The sequence below is a fragment of the Equus asinus genome, chromosome 18 (genome assembly GCF_041296235.1).
Source record: "Equus asinus isolate D_3611 breed Donkey chromosome 18, EquAss-T2T_v2, whole genome shotgun sequence".
NCBI lineage: Eukaryota > Metazoa > Chordata > Mammalia > Perissodactyla > Equidae > Equus > Equus asinus.
In genome coordinates, this window is record NC_091807.1 from 40254609 (window position 1) to 40274213 (window position 19605).

The 19605-nt window shown below is 48.4% G+C and overlaps 4 protein-coding genes and 1 long non-coding RNA gene across 5 annotated transcripts in view; 3 read left to right on the forward strand and 2 right to left on the reverse strand.

The window, feature by feature from the left end:
* TSPEAR (thrombospondin type laminin G domain and EAR repeats) overlaps positions 1 to 19605 on the reverse strand; it is a 182092-nt gene that overhangs the window by 117580 nt on the left and 44907 nt on the right. The gene's annotated exons all lie outside the window — the stretch shown is intronic.
* LOC106842967 (keratin-associated protein 12-2-like) lies at positions 325 to 1035 on the forward strand. Its single transcript, XM_014859781.3, has one exon. It carries the CDS (start codon positions 356 to 358, stop codon positions 764 to 766), a length of 411 nt encoding a protein of 136 aa, XP_014715267.1. The 5' UTR covers positions 325 to 355; the 3' UTR covers positions 767 to 1035.
* Positions 11926 to 13047, forward strand: LOC106842950 (keratin-associated protein 10-12-like). The gene has a single exon (XM_014859761.3). The coding sequence runs from the start codon at positions 11955 to 11957 to the stop codon at positions 12708 to 12710; it is 756 nt and encodes a 251-aa protein (XP_014715247.2). The 5' UTR covers positions 11926 to 11954; the 3' UTR covers positions 12711 to 13047.
* LOC139041008 (uncharacterized) lies at positions 15825 to 17335 on the reverse strand. The gene is made up of 2 exons (XR_011495447.1): positions 16938 to 17335; positions 15825 to 16845 (listed from the first exon to the last, which is right to left on the reverse strand). It is a non-coding gene; the product is annotated as an uncharacterized lncRNA (long non-coding RNA).
* Positions 18609 to 19353, forward strand: LOC123278361 (keratin-associated protein 12-2-like). The gene has a single exon (XM_044751065.2). The coding sequence runs from the start codon at positions 18609 to 18611 to the stop codon at positions 19077 to 19079; it is 471 nt and encodes a 156-aa protein (XP_044607000.2). The 3' UTR covers positions 19080 to 19353.

Here is a 19605-nt window from a genome sequence, read left to right on the forward strand (position 1 = left end):
CCACTGATGGCACGAGACAAACAGGATTGAAAGGACACAGTCCTCCGAGTGGAGCCAGGGGGCTGCGTACACAGTGATGGCCTGGAGAAACCCCACGTGGGGTCAAACCCAGACGCCTTGTTCACAGAGAGAGGAATTGGCCTGAAGCCAAAGTGATTTACGGTGGAGCATAACACAGAGGAGTGCGTCCCCAGACAGGAAGCTGCTGTGGACCGTGGTGGAAACAGCCAGGAGGAAGTCAACAGTGTGCTTCCGTGTTGTTGGAACGCCCACTGTCGGGTATAAAGGCTGCCCCGGGAAGGAGCCTGCAGACACCACCGCCTCCACCCCAACACCAGCCCAGCCCCACACCGCCATGTGCCACACCAGCTGCTCCTCAGGCTGCCAGGCTGCCTGCTGCTCGTCCAGGCCCTGCCAGGCATCCTGCTGTGTGCCTGTGAGCTGCCAGTCTGCCGTGTGCTCACTTGTGAGCTGCCAGCCTGCTGTGTGCACACCTGTGAGCTGCAAACCAGCTGTGTGTGTGCCCGTGAGCTGCCAGTCTGCCGTGTGCACACCCGTGAGCTGCCAGCCGGCTGTGTGCACACCTGTGAGCTGCAGGCCCACTGTCTGTGTGGCCCCCTCCTGCCAGTCCTTTGTGTGTGTGCCTGTGAGCTGCAGGCCTGCTGTCTGTGTGGCCCCCTCCTGCCAGTCCTCCAGGTGCTGCCAGCCCTCCTGCCCCACCCTGGTCTGCAGACCTGTCCCCTCTTGCACCCCTTGCTGCTACTGACCCTGAGTCCCTTTCTCAGCTGCTCTCAGTGCACACAGGTCCACACCTGTACCCTTCCCAGAAAGAGTGGGCCTCCAGCTTCTGCACGTGGCAGATGCAAAGTATCTGCTGAACCCTGTAAACTCAGGTGGGCACGTGGCCAGATGATCTGGATTCCTCCGTGAACCTCCCCATCCCCTCAGGGAAGCCCTGGTTCCCAGGGTCCTTCTCTGTCTCCAGCAGGAAACAAAACCCTATGTGAGCCAAATAAATCGTGCTTTCCCAATGCAGCTTGTCCATCGACTTTATCTTCCTTTATTTCCAAAATTCTTTCCCTGAAGGTGTATACAAATCGTAAGCTCAGCAGCCCCTCCTCAAGCAGCCGGCTTCTTCATGGCTCAGCTGATGGTGGGGGAATCACTGGTGAGCGGAGGGTGTGAGGAGGTGCTGTCCTCACGTCGGCCATCGGAGACCCACACTGTGGATGGGGAAGGGAAGAGGAAAAAGTTCCCTCCCACTGAGTAGGGGATGGGAAACAGTCCTGGGCTCTGCGTCACACATAGTATCTTAAAGGATTACTATAACAGGGAGGGCAGGAAATTCTCACACAATCCCACCACAAATAGAGGGTAAAGTCCAGCCGTCCCAGCTAGAAGCAGCAGGAAGTGAGAAAGCCTTGCCCTCCAGGTCCCAGGCACACAGGGCCTGCTCAAGTCTGACTATGGGACAGCTCGAGACCCCTTCTGCCTCCCAACTCACCTGGCCAGCACAGCTGCTTCAGCAGCATCAGTCTCTACCCGAGAAAGGCAGATGGGTGTTGAGGTCCCCTCTGTGTGCCGGGCACGCAGGGCAGCTGAAAAGTTAGGGAGGAGCTAAAACACAGCACCCCCCAACTCCAGCCCTAAGCACAAGCTGCTGCTCACCACAGGAGGAATCAGAATTCTTTGGTACCCTGAAGGTCATCACAATAACAATAAAATTCAAACCAAGGTCAACATCTGACCAGGTTAATTCAAAACTTCTGCCATAAACTGATGACCTGACAGAAGAGACACAACCATTTCCTGGAGGAAACACTGTTCACGTCCGTTTCAGTTAGTCCATGATACCTGACATTCAAACAAAACTTAGAAGACATGAGAAAAGCAGGGGAAAAAAATCAATCAATTGTCGAGAGACAAAGCAATCAATAAAACTGGACTCAGAAATGACCCAGATGTTGGAGCCAATGGACTGAAACTTTCAAATAACTATGACTAGTGAAAGAAGTCAGACCAAGAAAGACAAACACTGTATTATCTGTTATATGTGTAATCTAATAAACAATGAGCCCATAGACACAGGGAACAGATTGGTAGTTGTCAGGGGTGGGGGTGGAGCATGCGCAAAATGGGTGAAGGGGGTCAAAAGGTACAAACTCCTACTTATAAAATGAATAAGTCCTTAGGATGTAATGTATAGCATAGTGACTATAAGAGAAAAAAAGAAAGAAAGAAAAGAAGTAATATACGTAAAGAAATAAAGGAGAGACGTGGAACCACGAGAACAGAATGAGAGTCTATTAGAATAAAAGAAAGAAACACCTGAGGGAAACAAATAGAACTGCTAGAAACAAAAAATCAAGTAGTGTAAATGAAAAACTCAGTGGACAAGTTACACAGCATATTAGACACAGCTGAAGAGAGAATTAGAAAGATCAGAAGGCAGATCTGAAGAAAGTATCCAGAATGCAGCAAAAAGAGTCAAAGAAGTGGCAAATAAGTAAGAAAGGTTAAGTGATCTGGTAGAATGGTTAGAGGGGACACGTGTGTGGTAAATCCCTAAATAAAGGCACAAAAATGAAAAATTTTAAATTTAGGATAAGCATTACCCGTGGATGGAGTGAAGCATTGGATTAAGTGGGGTATATGGGGCTTCATGGAATAAATGAGGGAGGGAGCGGGAGAGAGAGGAGGAGAGAGAGTGAGAGAGAGAGAGAGAAAATAACTAAAATTAATATTTTAAAGGATCAAATGCAAAACACAGACTACATATATGGACAAATGAGGAATTTCAATAGAGAGATGGAAATGAAAAGAAAGTCAAACAGAGAGTGTAGAACTCAAAATACAATACCATACAGTACCAAAGATGAATTCAATGGACTCATCAGCAGAACTGAGACAGCCAAGTGCAGAATCATTGAATCTGAAGATAAGCAGGTTGAAATTGCCCATATTAAAACACAAAGAGAGGGGCCGGCCCGGTGGCGCAGCGGTTAAGTTCGCACGTTCCGCTTCTCGGCGGCCCGGGGTTTGCTGGTTCGGATCCCGGGTGCGGACATGGCACTGCTTGGCAGCCATGCTGTGGTAGGCGTCCCACGTATAAACTAGAGGAAGATGGGCACGGATGTTAGCTCAGAGCCAGGCTTCCTCAGCAAAAAGAGGAGGACTGGCAGTAGTTAGCTGAGGGCTAATCTTCCTCCAAAAACAAAACAAAACAAAACAAAACAAAAAAACACAAAGAGAAAGACGGGGGGGGGGGGGAGCAGAAAGAACAAGACATCAAACAGCTTAGGAGAATAAAATCATCATTAACGCCTGTAGACTCCCACAAAGAGAGGAGAGGGAGAGAATAAGGCAGAAGTAATATTTGAAGAGGTATAGCCTAGAAGTTTTCTAAACTTAACGAAAGACATAAAACCATAGATCCAAAAAGCTCAGAGCATCTCAAGTAGCATAATATGTCCCTCCTACAAAACAAAATGACCTGGACACCTCATACTAAAACAGTGACTGTCAAAAACCAAAAGAGGAAATCTTCAAAGCATTCATATTAAAAAAGACATGCTACATACAGAAAAACAAAGATAAGAATTTCATCAGAGCTAGAATTCGAAATCATACAATCCGAAACACAGTAGAACAGCACGTTTAAAATACAAAGGGAAAAAGCTGTCAATGCTGTGAAACTTGAAGTATCTTTCAAAATGAAAGTGAAATAAATACTTTTTCAGATAAACAAAAACTGAAAGAGATTAACAGCAGACATGCACCACCAGAAATATTAAGAAAATTTCTTCAAGCCAAGGACTATGACAGCTTAGAGAACCCTGGCTCTACACTAGGAAAAGAATGGGCTCTAGAAATGCTTTAAAGAGAAGAGACATGGAAAAAGCATTGCAACGTAATTGACCGTCTAGCGCAAAAATAGTAACCATCCATTGTGGGATTTGTAACACACGTAAAAGTAAAATGCGACAACAAAACACTAAGGACGTGGGGGAAATGGAACCACACTGCTGTAAAGTCCTGCACTGTAGTGAAGGACATGGTATCGCTCAGAGCTACACTGTTACGTTAAAGGTGTATACTGTAAACTCTAGGCCAATCAACTTTGAAAAGATGTATAACTACGGAGCCAACAGTGGAGATGAAATGGAACCATTAACAGGACTAAACCTAAGAAGAAGGAAAAGGGGAAAAGAACAGATGGGACAAATAGAACATGACCAGCAAGATGATATTTTACATTGAAATATATCGATAATTATATTAAGTGTAAAGTGTCTAAATATCTAAATCAAAAGACAGAGATTTTCAAATTAGATTAAAAAAAGTAAGGCCCAACGATAAGCTATCTACCAGATATCCCACTTTAAATATAAAACATAGGTTAAAAGTAAAGAGATGGAAAAATATACCACACAAACACTAATCAAAGTTGGAATAGCTGCATTAACATCCAAAAAAGTACATTTCAGACCAATACGTATTATCATGGATAAAGAGGCATATTACATAATGATAAAGGGGCTAATTCACCAACAAAACAACAATTCCAAATGTGTATGCACCTAGCAACAAAGGTTCAAACACATGAAACAAAAAACCGATACATAGAACTGAAGTGAGAAACAGACCAACCCACATTTACCATTGGACTTCAGCATCTCAGTAATTGATTGAACAAGCAGACAGAAAATCATAAGGATATAAAAGGTCTGACAATCCTATCAACCAACTTGACCTAATGGATCCTGATACCACACACCACCCACAATAAGAGAATACACATTCTTTTCAGGGACACATGGAATGTATGCCAAAAAGACCACATTCTGCACCACAAAATAAACCTCAACCAATTTAAAGGAATTGAATTAATACAGTAAATTCTCTTATCACAATGAAATTAAATTAAACATTAATAATGAAAAGATAGCTGGAACCCTCCCACATATTTGGAAATTAACCAACCCACTTCTAAATAATCCATGGTTTGAAGAAGTCACACGAGAAATTAGAAAGTATTTTGAATGGAATGCAAATGAGAAGGCAATAGGTCAAAAGAGCTGGGACACAGCTAACGCAGTGTTTAGAGGGACAATTATATCATTAAATACTTATAGTCACAAAGAAGACAATTCTGAAATCAATTATCTAAGTTTTCACCTTAAACTAGAAAAGAAGAAATTAAACTCAAAAGGAGTAAAAGCAAGGAAATAATTTAAAATACCAGCAGAAAACAATGAAATAGTGAATACAAACACACTAGGAAAAAAAAAAACCACAATGAAACCAAAAGCTGCTTCTTTGAGAAGAGCAATAAAATTGATAAACTGCTAGCCTGATCAGGAAAATAAAAAAGCAAGAAAAGACACAAAATACCAATATTAGGAATAAAGGAATTATTACAGATCTTATAGTCAGTAAAAGATTAGAAGGCCTTCTCACTACTGCACTTGACCAGTCTTAAAAAATGTATAAGGGAATGATATCAACAGTTTGATGCTAATAAATTTAATAACTTAGTTGAAATGAACAAATTCCTTAAAAGACTTGACTACAAAAGCTCATTCAAGAAGAAATAGTTAAGCTAAATAGTCCCATGTCCATCAAAGAAATTGAATTTGCAGTTAAAAATCCAAAGAAAACTCCAGGACCAAATAGCTTCACTAGCAAATTCCACCAAACATTTAAGGAAGAAATACTGCCAATTCTGCATGAAGTCTTCCACAAGACAGAGGGAAATGCTCTTCCCTGTTCATGTCTAAGGCCAGCATAATCTTGACATCAAGATTAGACAAAACCATTGCAAGAAAACTATAGACCAATATCTCTCATGAACAAAGCTGCAAAAATACCCAACAAAATATTAGCAAGTCAAATCTGGAAATATATACAACAGATAAAAGCTCATGATCATGTGGGATTTATCCTAAGAATACAAGGTTGGTTCAGTGTTCAAATTGAATTTACGTAACTCACCATATCAACAGACATATCATCTCAACAGATTCAGAAAAGCATCAGACAAAATTCAAATTCCATTCAGGATAAAAACTTTCAGCAAACTACAATTAAAAGGAATTCTTTTAAAGGACACTACAGAAACCTACAGCTAACGTCAGACTTGATGAAAGATTGCATGCTTTCTCTTTAAAATCAGGAACAAAGTGAGGATTTCTAATTTCACCTCTTCCAGTCATTTTCAAACTGGAGTTCCTAAACAGTGCAACAAGGGTATAAAAATAAGTACAAGGCATACAGACAGGAAAGGAAGAAATAACACAGTCTCCATTAACATATTACATTGCTATTTATCTAGAAAGTCCTGAAAATTCTGTAATAAAGCTTCTAGAACTAATAAGTGGGGCAATTGAAAGAACAAAGGTTAATATACAAAATCAATTCTATTTCTACATAATAGCAATGAATAATTGAAAATGACAATTGATAAAGAACACCATTTACAGTAGTATCAAAAATTATAGAATACTTAAGGATAAATCTTGTGAAAAGAATGTGCAAGGACTAGCCCACTAGCATAGAAGTTAAGTTCATGTGCTCTGCTTTGGTGGCCCGGGGTTCGTGGGTTCAGATCCCAGGCACGGATCTACACACTGCCCATCAAGTCACGCTGTGGCACATCCCACATACAACATAGAAGAAGACTGTTACAGATGTTAGCTCAGGGACAATCTTCCTGAAGCAAAAAGAGGAAGATTGGCAATGAGTGTTAGCTCAAGGCTAATATTCCTCACCAAAAAAAGGAAAAAGTAATAAAAATGTGCAAAATTTCTATGTTGGAAACTATAAAACATTGGTGAGAGAAATCAAAGAAGATATAAATAAATATATCATGTTCACGGATTGCCAGATATGTCCATTTTCCCCAAAATTGACCTATACTTTAAACACAATCTCAATCTAAATTTCAACATGAATTTTTTTGTAGATATTAATAAGGTTATCCTAATATCTACATGGAAAGACAAAGAAGCTAGAATTGCCTGAATAACTTTCTTAAAGAAGAAGGAAAAAGTTGGAGAACAAACACTCACCAGGAATCTATGTTGATCAAGGTAAGATGGTGTTAGCAAGACGACAGACATGCAGCTTATGACCCTGCTGTTCCACCCCGAGACAACTACCCAAGAGAAATCAAAACTATGTCCACGAAAAAGCTTGTACACGAATTTATAGTGGATTCATTCACAAAAGCCAAAAATATGAAGCAAACAAAATGTCCATCAAGTTATCAGTGCGTAAACAAACTACAAACTCAGCAAAATAAAAGGAACAAACAAACTATTGATGGACGCAACAGCAAGGGTGGACCTCAAATGCATTATTCAGGGTGAAAGAAGGCAAGCTTGAAAGCCTTCCTGTTATCAATGTCATTTATATGTCATTCTAGACAAAGCACACTTGGAGGGTTGGAGACCCAATCAATGGCTGCCAGAGGTTGGGAGTGGAGGCAGAGGACTGACAAAAAAGGGGTGTGAGGAAATTTGGGGGAGTGATAATATTCTGTATCATGATGTGGTGCAGATGTGGTATATATAAACCATATGCATTTATAAAAATTCATTGAAAGTACACCTAAAAAGACTAAGTTTTATTGTACACAAATTATACCTCAATACATTTGACTTAAAAAATCAAACAAACAAAGGAGAGCTTCAACGGCAGGTACTGAGGGTGAGGAACCAGAAGCTCATACCTGCTGACTGAAGCATACCTTTGTGGAAATCCTTTATGCAACTTACAGACAAATTACTTATGTTGAGCCTTATCTACCATGTTGAACATGTGTATATCCTAAGACCCAGCAACTCTGTTCCTGAGTATGTGTGCACACATAGCAAGAAAGACGGGTGCATGAATGAGCTTAAGATACGTTTGCATCACAGCCATAAGCAGGGAACAACCCAAAGGTCTGTCGACAGCAGAACAGACAAGCGGTGTTACATCCATATGATGGAATACTAGAGCAAATAAATGACTGAACTACTGCTCCTCATGTCAGTGTGAACCCATGACCCCACGACATTGAGATACGGAAGACACAAAAGGCAAACATACTCCAGGGGAGGGAAGAGAATCTGATATCCAGAGTTACCACATTATAATATTCAAAATACCCATTTCAACAAAAATTATGAGGCACACAAAGGAGGAATAAAGTAACCTGGCCAATTTAGAGAGAGAAAAAAGCGATTAATAGAAAATTATCCTTGAAGAAGCCCAGCCATTGAACTTATTTGACAAAGCCTTAAACCCACTCTCTTAAAATACTCTAAGAGTTCAAGGAACCTGTGAACAAAGAACTAAGAGAAACCAACAGACTGATGTCTCACCAAATAGAGATTATCAATAAAGAGAAATACCAAAAGGAGCCAAATAGAAATTCTGGAGTTGAAGCATACAATAACTGAAAGGAAAACTCCACTAGAGGGGCTCAGTATCACATTTGAGCAGGCAGGAGAAAGAATTAGTGAACTTGAAGTTAGGTCGCCTGAAATACTCCAGTCTGAGGAGTGGTTGGGCAAAAGAGAGTGAAGATAAATGAACAAAGCATAAGAGACCTGTGGGACCACATCAAGCATACCAACACACATTGAAGAGGAGTCCCAGAAAAATGAGAATGAGAAGACCTGAAAATATCCCAAAGTTGAGGAAACACATGAATCTACACATCCAAAAATCTCAATGAGCTCCAAGTAGAACAAACTCAAAGAAATTCACACTGAGACACATTCAATCGAATTATCCAAAGACAAAGACAGAGAGAGAATCTTAAATGCTGCAGAAGAGAAGATTAACAGCCAATTTCTCATCAGAAACCATGAAGTCGGAAGGCAGTGGGATGACATATTTAAAATGCTGCAAGAAAAAACTGTCAAACAAGAAGTCTATATCTAGCAAAAGTACCCTTCAAAAATGAAGGAGAAATTAAGGCATTTCCAGGTAAATATAAGTTGAAAGAGTTCATCACTGGTAGACCCGCCCTATAAGAAATGATCACTCAAGCTGAAGTAAAATGGTACTAAGCAGTCACTTGAAGCCATAAGAAAAAATAAAGAATGCCAGTAAAGATGTCAGTTTTGGTACTTCGTGCGTTTGTAACGATTTTCCCATTACATCTAGATTATCTAATTTTGTGGTGTACAATTGTTCATAGTTCTCTCTCATAATCCTTTTTGTTTATGTAAGGTCACTAGTGATGTCCCCATTTTCATTTCTGAGTTTAGTAATTTTTGAGTCTCCTCTCTCTTTTTTTAGTCTGGTGGAAGGTTTGTCAATTCTGTTGCTCTTTTCAAAAAACCAACTTTTGGTTTGCTTGATGCTCTCTACTGTTTTTCTCGTCTCTTTTTCAGTAATCTATGCTCTAATCTTTATTTCCTTCCTTGTGCTAGTTTTAGGTTTATTCTGATCTTTTTCTAGGCCCTTACGGGTTAGGTTATGCATTTGAATCTTTTTTTTTTAATGTAAGTGTTGACAGCTATAAATTTCCTTCAGAGCACTGATTTGCTGTGTCCCATAAGTATCGGTTTGCTGTGTTTTAATTTTCATTCATTTCAAAGTATTTTCCAGCCTCCCTCCTGATTTCTTCTTCTTCTTTTTTTTTTTTTTTTTGAGGAAGACTGGCCCTGAGCTGACATCTGTGCCCATCTTCCTCTATTTTATATGTGGGACGCCTGCCACAGCATGGCTTGATAAGTGGTACATAGATCTGCACCCGGGATTTGAACCAGCGAACCCTGGGCTGCCGAAGCAGAGGGAGTGAGTTTAACTGCTGCACCACCAGGCTGGCCCCCCTCCTGATTTCTTCTTGACAAATTGGTTGTTTAAGTGTGTGTTGTTTAATTTCCAGATATTTGTGAATTTTTCCGTTTGCCTTGTTACTGATTTCTAGTTTCCTTTTCATTGTGATCAGAGAAGATACTTTATATGATTTCAATCTTTTAAAATTTATTGAGATTTATTTTGTGGCCTCACATGTGGTCTAATCTGGAGAATGTCCCACGGGAACTTAAGAAGAAGGTGTATTCTGCTTGGAGTGGAAGGTTGTGTGTATATCTGTTAGGTCGAGTTAGTTTATAGTGTTCTTCAAGTCCTCCATTTCGTTACTGATCTTGGATGGAGTAGTTCTTTTATTTCATTTTTTATTGGAGGAAATGGTTTATTGAAGTCCCCAATTATTATTTTAGAACTACAACTGTCTTTCTTCAGTTCTGTCGATTTTTAGTTCATATACTTTGGAGGTCTGTGGCTAGGTGCATATACGTTTAAAATTCTCATATCTTCTTGCTATGTTGACCCCTTCATCAATATTTAATGGCCTTATTTGTCTTTTACAACAATTTTTTGATTCAGAGTCTATTTTGTCTGATGTTATTATACTCTTCCGGCTCCCTTTTGGTTACTGTTTCCATGAAATGCCTTTTCCCATCCTTTTCCTTTCAATCTATTTGTATCTTTGGATATAAAGTGAGTGAACTTACTCAGGAAGAAATCGACAAGCTGAACAGACATAAAATAAGTAACGAGATGACATGGGTCATCAAAAACTTCCCCAAAAACAAGCCCAGGACCAGATGTCTTCAATGCTGAATTCTACTAAACATTTACAGAACTATGAACACCAATCCATCTCAAACTCCTTCAAAAATCAGAGTAAGAGGAACACTCCCTAACTTATTCTATGAGGTCAGCATTCTCCTGACGTCAAAGCCACACAGAAACAAACCAAAAAGCCCTACACACCAATATTCCTTCTGAAGGTAAAAAGTCCTCAACAAAATACAATCAAGCCAAAAGCAGCAGTATATTAAAAGGATTCTCCATCACAACCAAGTGGGATGTGTCCCAGGAAGGCAAGAGTGACTCGATACACGAAAACCAATCAATGTAACGTGCCACAGTAACAGAATGAAGGGGGAAATCATGTGATCGTCTCAATCGATGCAGAAAAAAGCCAACACTCATTCATGATAAAAACACTCAACAAACTATCAATAGAAGGGAACTTCCTCAACATACTAGAGGGCATCATGAAAAACCCACAGCTAACGTCATGCTCAATGGTGAGACTGAAAGCTCTCACCCTAAGGTCAGGAACAAGACAAAGGTGACCACTTTCATCACTTGTATTCAACATTGTACTGGAAGTTCTAGCCAGAGCAGCTGGGCAAGAAAAAGAAATAAAAGACATCCAACTTAACAATGAAGAAATAAACTTACTACAAAGCTACAGTAATCGAAACAGTGGCACTGGCATAAGGATACACATACAGATCAATGAAACAGAATTGAGAGTCCAGAAACAAACCCATACATCGATGGTCAACTGATTTTTAACAAGAGGGGAGGCCCTCTCCAGTCCTTGGGCCACATCCTCCTTGTTGCCCTCAGCCGACATTGGGACCATCAAGTTCACAGAGCCTGCCCAGGAAGGGCCGTCCTCACGTTGTCTTGTCCCCAAAACAGGCACCTCGGCCACTTGTCCCCCAGTCACAGGCCAGGCCAGCTGGCCCAGGTCCGGACGTGCACACAGAGCCTGGACCCACATGGAGTGCGTCCCCATGGGCCCAGAGCCACTGTCACCAGGCGTCCTGACATATGACCCGCCCCGTGGAAGCTGGAGGGTCAGCCACAGGGAGGCTGCTCCTTCTGGCAGGTGTCCCTGCAGGGCAGACTCAGGACTGGGACAGCAGCCCTGCCCAGCATGGTCCACGTTTTACGAGTGGAGGCAGGACATCTCATAACACTGGACCGGCCATAATGAAGGCCCTCACAGTGCAAAACACCAACAAGGAAGGGAGGGTATGCGGCCTCCTGCTGGGACAACACACACCCCAGAGGGGTATAAAAGCCACAGCCCCTGGCACCATGCACACTCACACACACACTCCACCCTGCTCCAGCCCCACCGCCCCACCATGGCCGCCTCCACCCTGTCCGTCTGTTCCAGCGACCTCAGCTATGGCAGCCGGGTCTGCCAGCCAGGTTCCTGGGACTCCTGCCCCGACTCCTGGCAGGTGGACGACGGCCCAGAGAGCTGCTGCGAGCCCCCCTGCTGCGCCCCCAGCTGCTGCGTCCCGGCCTCCTGCCTGACGCTCGTCTGCACCCCCGCCAGCTGTGTGTGCAGCCCCTGCCAGTCAGCCTGCACCAGCTCCTGCACGCCCTCGTCCTGCCAGCAGTCTAGCTGCCAGCCCTCCTGCTGTGCCTCCTCCCCCTGCCAGCAGGCCTGCTGCGTGCCCGTCTGTTACACCCCTGTCTGCTGCACCCCTGTGTGCTGTGTGCCCGTCTGCTCTGGGGCCTCCCCCTGTTCAGACTCCTTGTGCTGCCAGCAGTCTAGCTGCCAGCCCTCCTGCTGCACCTCCTCCCCCTGCCAACAGGACTGCTGCGAGCCCATCTCCTGCACACCCGTCTGCTGCAAGCCCGTGTGCTGTGTGCCTGTCTGCTCTGGGGCCTCCCCCTGCCCAGGCCCCTCATGCTGCCAGCCCAGCCCCTGCTCCCCGTCCTGCTGCAGACCCTCCTCCTGCGTGTCCCTCATCTGCCGCCCCGTGTGCAGGCCCACCTGCTGCGTGCCCGTCCCCTCCTGCTGCAGCCCCACCTCCTGCCAGCCCAGCTGCTGCCGCCCAGCCTCCAGCGTGTCCCTGCTCTGCCTGCCTGTGTGCAAACCCTCTTCCTGATTGTCCCTGCTCTGCCGCCCCACATGCTCCCGCGTGGCCCGCTGCGGCCCCGCCTCGGCCCAGAATTCCTGCTGCTGAGCAGCTCCGGCTCCTGCCTCTCGAGCTGCTGTCTCTGCTCCTGAGCACAGGTCCCTCCCAAGAGCCCGACCCTCAGATGCCAAGATCTCTCTCTCTCTGTTGGGGATTTGCACACCCCGCCGCCGTCCCATTCTGAGAAGAGATGACCCGCAGATCCCTCAAGGCAGGGACCTGGGGGACCCGGGAGCCTCCTGTGCGGATTGGTTACCGGCATTCGGTGTGACAAACGTCCATGGCTATAATCAATACAACGTCTGTGTCAGGAAATCTGGCCCTTGTGTCTTCTTTCCTCCTCCTGAGCCCCCCACCCCCCGCGGCCACTCCCCACATGGGCAGCGGGTCCCCATCTGATAGAACCAGACAGTGAAGACGTGGTCTCAAACCCAGGTTCAAACAGCTGAGGGACACTGAGAGCTGACAGCGGTCACATCTGCCTGCTCTGTCCCCTGCTCCGCCCTGCAGCCCCCTCCCGCTGTGGGGAGCCCTCCAAGGCTGGCCCCCAAGGTGGGTGTGGGTGCAGGAGGCTTGGACCCCGAGGGGCCTCGGGCCTCCTGTGTACACCGTCCCCTGCCCATGCAGCGTGCAGCTGAGTGGGGAGCAGCAGAAACCTCGTGTGGTTGGGGATCCTGCTGACGCCCCTTGGAGAGAGGTGCCCACAGAGAGGGGGAACACATGTGTGCTGGTCCTGCACAGGCCTGAGGCTGACCCCTGCATGCGCTGACACATCCGGAAGTACCCATGGGTCCCAAAAGGGGCATGGATGTCAGTTCCCACATTACTCGTTCTGCTCAAGGTTTCAAGGTCTGATTGAGGAGGCCCAGAGCAAAAAGTCACCTTGTGAACAAATCCATGGGATAGTGGGGGAGGATGAGCCTTCAGTCTCAGTGGGCCACCAGGGGTACCAGTCAGTCTGACCAGGTCAGCACTGGATGTCTACTTATACCCTAGGCCTCTGATGGAAGAGGGGCCCACCCACAGGCCTGGGTTTGGCCTTTCTCTGTGAACTTGGGCTCTGCCTGTGTCACAGCGAGTGTCAGTCGGACTGGGATTCTCAGATTGGACTCTCCTGTCCCCTTGTTCCCAGGGGACCACAGATGCCACGGATCCACAGGGAGCCCCAGCACCGCCAGGCAGGTGGGCAAAGGAGGGGCCGGTGTGGTTTTGCAGCTTTGAGCTGACTCCCCGTCAGGAGTTGAATTGTGTCCTCCTCAAAAAAGAGATGTTGGTATCCTAACCCCCAGCACTATGACCCTGACCTTATTTGGAAACAGTGTCTTTACAAATGTGATCAAGGTAAAATGAGGGCGGGGGCGGTGAAAAACAGGACACTGTGGACACAGAGACGGGCACAGAGGGCAGATGCTGTAAAGATGGAGGCAGAGGTCAGGGTGACGCCAAGGGATGGCAAAGCCACCAGCAAACCTCGAAGCAGGAGAGGACGGTGTGACCAGGCACCAGGAAAGGAAAGGCTTAGCAACAATCTGATCCATAACTAAACACAGTCTGTCAGATGCTTTCCAGACAAGGAGAACACAAAATGTGCTGTTTTTCAGAAGCTCATGTCGTTTTTGCAGCTGTTGCCATCCTAAGTGAAACTTACACAGTTGCAGGAGGACCCCACAAACTGCTCCGGCTCTAAGCGTCCGGGAGTTGCCTTGCACCTGCTGTGTAGTGGCTTCTTGCACGAGCTGGCTGTGTAAGGGCCTGCACATGCGCCCTGAGCGGGCCCAGTTGTTACGCAGTTGTAACACATCCTCTGCGCTCTGGTGTATAAAACCTCCGACTGCACTAAGCTGAGGGGCAGGGCGCACCGCTGTGGAGCCATCCCTCGTGCCCCCCATTTGCTTGGACAAGCAACAGACCTTTTCTCTTCACCCGCCTCAGCCTTGGTTGTGCTTTTTGGCTCCGCTCTCACCAGGAGATGGATGGACCACTTGAGTTCAGTTACAACGGGACAGACTCCCTCACCGCCCTCAGAAGGAAGCAGCCTGCCATGCCCTGCTCTCGGACTCTGGCCCCGGACTGTGGGGGATAAAGTTCTGTTGTTTCAATCACCGGGTCAGGGCACTTTGTTGCCTGAACTCCAGGAAGTTACTACACATCCCCCGACTCCAGCCCCTAAAGAGGGTGGCGAGGCCAAGAGGAGGGTGTCTGGGGATGATGAGGTCGGGAGTTCAGGCCTGCGGGTGCCGGGGGTCAGGAGAGCATTTCCTTGGAGAGAGCTGTGCCATGACCCCCAGCCTTCCAAGGGGCAGGGACTGTGGCTGTTATGTCCTCAGCTGCCAAGGGAGGAGGGGCTCCCAGAGGATCACCAGGAGGGTGACAGAGTTCCTGCAGGGAGGGCCCAGGGAGGGCCACCAAGGCCTCAGTCCGAGTCAGCCCAGAATCTGTGCTGGACGCTCCGGGTGGGGGTGCGGTGGACTAAGGGCGATGCTGCTGAGCGTCCCCATAGGTCTGATGTGGACCCTCGGGAGAGAGGATGGGGGACTGAGGCTGGGGAAGAGCCTGGAGCCGGGCAGACCTGGACAGAAGGAGCTCCAGCTGCCGAGCACCCGAGAAAGGAAGGCCCAGCTAGAGTGAGGCCGCCTCCCTGGTTGGGGCCGAGGGGCCGAGCTGCAGCAGGAAGAGCCCACGCAGGAAGGATGGGCTGGAAGGCCCCGCAGCAGGGCACGGAGGAGCCAGCCTCACAAACCCGCGTGGGGCGCCTGCCTTCCTTCCCTCGGTGGCTCCCGCCTCCTCCTACCTGGCGGTCAGGGCTACAGGTGGCAGGACCACGGAGGGAGGGTGGGAATCGGAGGCTGTGCCACAGAGAAGTTGGGTGGGTCCTGTGGCACCTGTGACAAAGGACCCTGAATGTGGTGGCTAACACAACACAAATTTATCATCTCACAGCGAGAGGCCACCTTTGAGTGGTCAGCTGCCTGGTCTCGGCCAACTGGTAAGCTGGGCCTTCTCTGCAGAGAAGGAACTTTCCAGAATCCTTAGGAAACCACCCCTGGGGAAGCAGTTAGGGAAAGACACTGAGGAGAGACGTCGCACATGTTGGGACGAGTGTCCACTCTGGTGTTTATTAGACCTTTGATGCTGGAGGCTGCAAAATGTGCACACGCCACACCAATCAGCGTGGGTGCCAGGTGGATGACCTGGGCTGCTGTCAGGGGACACTGGGGGGTGAGCCCCTCAGCCTGGCTGGCTGGGATGGAGCAGCCTTGCTGCAAGGTGGTCTAGTTGGGTCCGGAAGGTCTGAAGTGGATGAGAACAGGGGCGTCTCATAGGAGTTCAGAGCTGGCTGCTTCCGACCCCACACATAAAGGGAGGCCATAAGCTCAGGAGCAGGAAGGGGTGCAAGAGGGGACAGGTCTGCAGACCAGGGTGGAGCAGGAGGGCTGGCAGCACCCGGAGGACTGGCAGGAGGGGGCCAGGTACACAATGGGCCTGCAGCTCATGGGCACGCACACAGTGGGCCTGCAGCTCACGGGCACACACAAGGCGGGCCTGCAGCTCACAGGTGTGCAGCAGGCCACCTGGCAGAGGCTGGGCACACAGCAGGCCAGGCTACAGGAGGAGGCCTGGCCACAGGTCGTTAGGCAACATGGGGACAGGCAGCCACAGGCCGACTGGCAGGAGGTGGCAGAGCCGCACACGGGCCGGCACAGCAGAGACACGCAGGGGGCCGGCTGCCCGCAGGAGCTCCCGCAGCCCAGGGGAGGGCAGCAGGGGGCAGGGCAAGCTGGCTGGCAGCCTGTGGAGCAGCTGGTGTGGCACATGGTGGTGTGGGGCTGGGCTGGGGTCAGGGCAGAGGACGGGCTGGTCTGCAGGCTCCTGGCCCAGGGGGACCTTTATACCTGCGGGCTGTGGGCGTCCTGGCAATGAGCCACCAGGTGCCTTCCTCGTGGATACCTGTTTGTTCTCCTCTTCCTCTCCATGGGTCTCTTCCTGGAGTTTCTGGTTGAAGTGACACCGTCCAGGAGGTTCCTCCTCAGCTGGAGACTCCCTGTGACTCAGCGGCCACGTGACTCTGGAGTCAAGTCCAGGATGGATGATGAGGGGCTGTCAGCTGGGGACAAGGGGCCATACACCATGATTTTCAAGATCCTTCCCAGTTTTGAATACCCTGCCCTCTGTCTGCACAGGCACAGCCACACTTACCCCACCAGGGTCCCCATTTTGCTTTGGAAACTCAGTAATCCAGAAGGTCTTCCCAGGGGACGGGAGCCACGGGGCTGGGTCCTCACTGTGCAGGGTCCACGTTGTTGCAATAACAGCAGTAACAACCGAGTTCCAGCTTTGTGCCGGGTGCAGAGCCAAGCGTTTACGTGGACAATCTCATAACTGATTAATGATCTGTCCTGCCACCGTTCAAGGGGTGGTGATACCCCACTGGTACAGATGTGCGATTAGGAGGCTCTAGAAGGAGCCCATGACGTGGGCACGTTCTCGCCACTGCACACGGAGAAGCGGCGTTTGAAGCTGCCTGGTTTCCCTCCAGAATCTGTGGTTTTTACTGCTGTGCCAAATTATGTTGGGGCTTTAGGGGCTTTCTGATATTCTTGGATCTGTAAGTTGAAATTTTTTTTTAAAAAAATAAAATTTGAGAATTTTGACCTTTATTCTTCAAAACATTCTTATGCGTCAGTGTCATTCTCTTTTCCTTCTTTGGTTGAAATTACTTGTAGGTTAGACTTTCTGACACCGTCTCATTCGCCCTGTTCCTTTTTCTTACTCTTTTTCCCTCTTCTTCAGATTGGATAATTTCTACTGATGTGTCCTCAAGTTCACTGACTCCTTCTCCTTCTGTCAGCCCAGGACTGAGATGCCTGGTCCACCGGCCCCTGCACCCTCGCGCCCCACACGGTGGGATTTCCCACGGCTCCTGGACCACACCTGCTTCTGCAGCAGTGTCCTCACCTCACCCCCACGGCTGCTTCTGCTGGAACACTGTCCCCTCCCCTCTTCACATCCCCTGTGCCAGCTCTGCATGGCCTCCTCACAGAGGCCCCCAGACCACCCCCCAGCACCCCCATCACTCTCTATCTGCTGAACCTGTTTCCTTCCTGGGACTCGGCCCTCTCTGGAATTCTTTCATGCATGAATTTCTTCATTCACTCATTTCTTCATGGCCCTGGAAGGCTCACGGGGCCAGGATATCTCTATGGCCAGCACACAGGATATAATTGTTGCATGAACAAATCAATTCTTGTATAGATGACCATGAGGCAGGAGGTGGCAAACGCTCAGTGAAGAGCACGTGTAAATATTTCAGGCCTTGCGGTTGCATGGTCTCTCCCATCACTGCTCAGCGTTGCCGTGCAAAAGCCGCCCCGGACGACGTGTACATGCCTGTGTCCAATAAAACTTTATTACAAATGGGCAGCAGGCCAGCTGCGTCCCTCAGACTTCAGTTGGTGAGCCCTGCTTTAACGTGTTCCTGCACAGAATAAAATCTCAAAATACATGATTGCCTCCAGGTCTCCACTGATGGCACGAGACAAACAGGATTGAAAGGACACAGTCCTCCGAGTGGAGGCTGCGTGCACAGTGATGGCCTGGAGAAACCCCACGTGGGGTCAAACCCAGACGCCTTGTTCACAGAGAGAGGAATTGGCCTGAAGCCAAAGTGATTTACGGTGGAGCATAACACAGAGGAGTGCGTCCCCAGACAGGAAGCTGCTGTGGACCGTGGTGGAAACAGCCAGGAGGAAGTCAACAGTGTGCTTCCGTGTTGTTGGAACGCCCACTGTCGGGTATAAAGGCCGCCCCGGGAAGGAGCCTGCAGACACCACCGCCTCCACCCCAACACCAGCCCAGCCTCACGCCACCATGTGCCACACCAGCTGCTCCTCAGGCTGCCAGGCTGCCTGCTGCTCGCCCAGGCCCTGCCAGGCAGCCTGCTGCTCGCCCAGGCCCTGCCAGGCATCCTGCTGTGTGCCTGTGAGCTGCAAACCTGCTGTGTGCACACCTGTGAGCTGCAAACCAGCTGTGTGTGTACCCGTGAGCTGCCAGCCTGCCGTGTGCACACCCGTGAGCTGCCAGCCAGCTGTGTGCACACCTGTGAGCTGCCAGTCAGCTGTGTGCACACCTGTGAGCTGCCAGCCTGCTGTGTGCACACCTGTGAGCTGCCAATCTACTGTGTGTGTGGCCCCCTCCTGCCAGTCCTTCGTGCGTGTGCCTGTGAGCTGCAAGCCTGCTGTGCTTGTGGGCCCCTCCTGCCAGTCCTCCGGGTACTGCCAGCCGTCCTGCCCCACCCTGGTCTGCAGACCCACCTCCTGCAGCTCCCCTTGCTGCTATTGACCACGAGTCCCTTCTCAGCTGCATCAGTGCAGACAGGTCCACCCCTGCAGCCCTCCCAGAACGAGTCCTCTGCGGGCCCCCAGCTTCTGCACGCGGCAGATGAAACGCATGCTCACAGACCCCTCTGAACTCTGGGGTGAGAATGTGGCAGGATGACCTGGATCCGTCTGTGACCCTCCCTATGCCCTCAGGGAATTCCTGATTCCCAGAGTCCTTCTCTGTTCCCAGCAGGAAGCAAAACTCCACGTGAGCCAAATAAATCGTGCTCTCCTGACGCAGCTTGTCTGTCCATTTTATGCTCCTGTATTTTTCAAGTGCTTTCCTTAAAGGTGTATGCAAATAAGCACAGCAGCTGCTCCTCAAAGAGCCCTCTTCCCGCGGCTCAGCTAAAGGTGGGGGGCCCTTGGTTGGTGTGTTGGTGTGGGAGGCACGGGGCTTCCTCACGTCAGCCACCCGAGACTCACACTGTGGATGGAGAATTGCAGAGGAAAAATATCCTCCCCCTGAGTGGGGGACGGGAAACAGG

Bases quoted from the DNA above. Each gene is read 5' to 3' on its own strand.
- LOC106842950 (XM_014859761.3), top strand. From the start codon at position 11,955: ATGGCCGCCTCCACCCTGTCCGTCTGTTCCAGCGACCTCAGCTATGGC.
- LOC123278361 (XM_044751065.2), top strand. From the start codon at position 18,609: ATGTGCCACACCAGCTGCTCCTCAGGCTGCCAGGCTGCCTGCTGCTCG.
- LOC106842967 (XM_014859781.3), top strand. From the start codon at position 356: ATGTGCCACACCAGCTGCTCCTCAGGCTGCCAGGCTGCCTGCTGCTCG.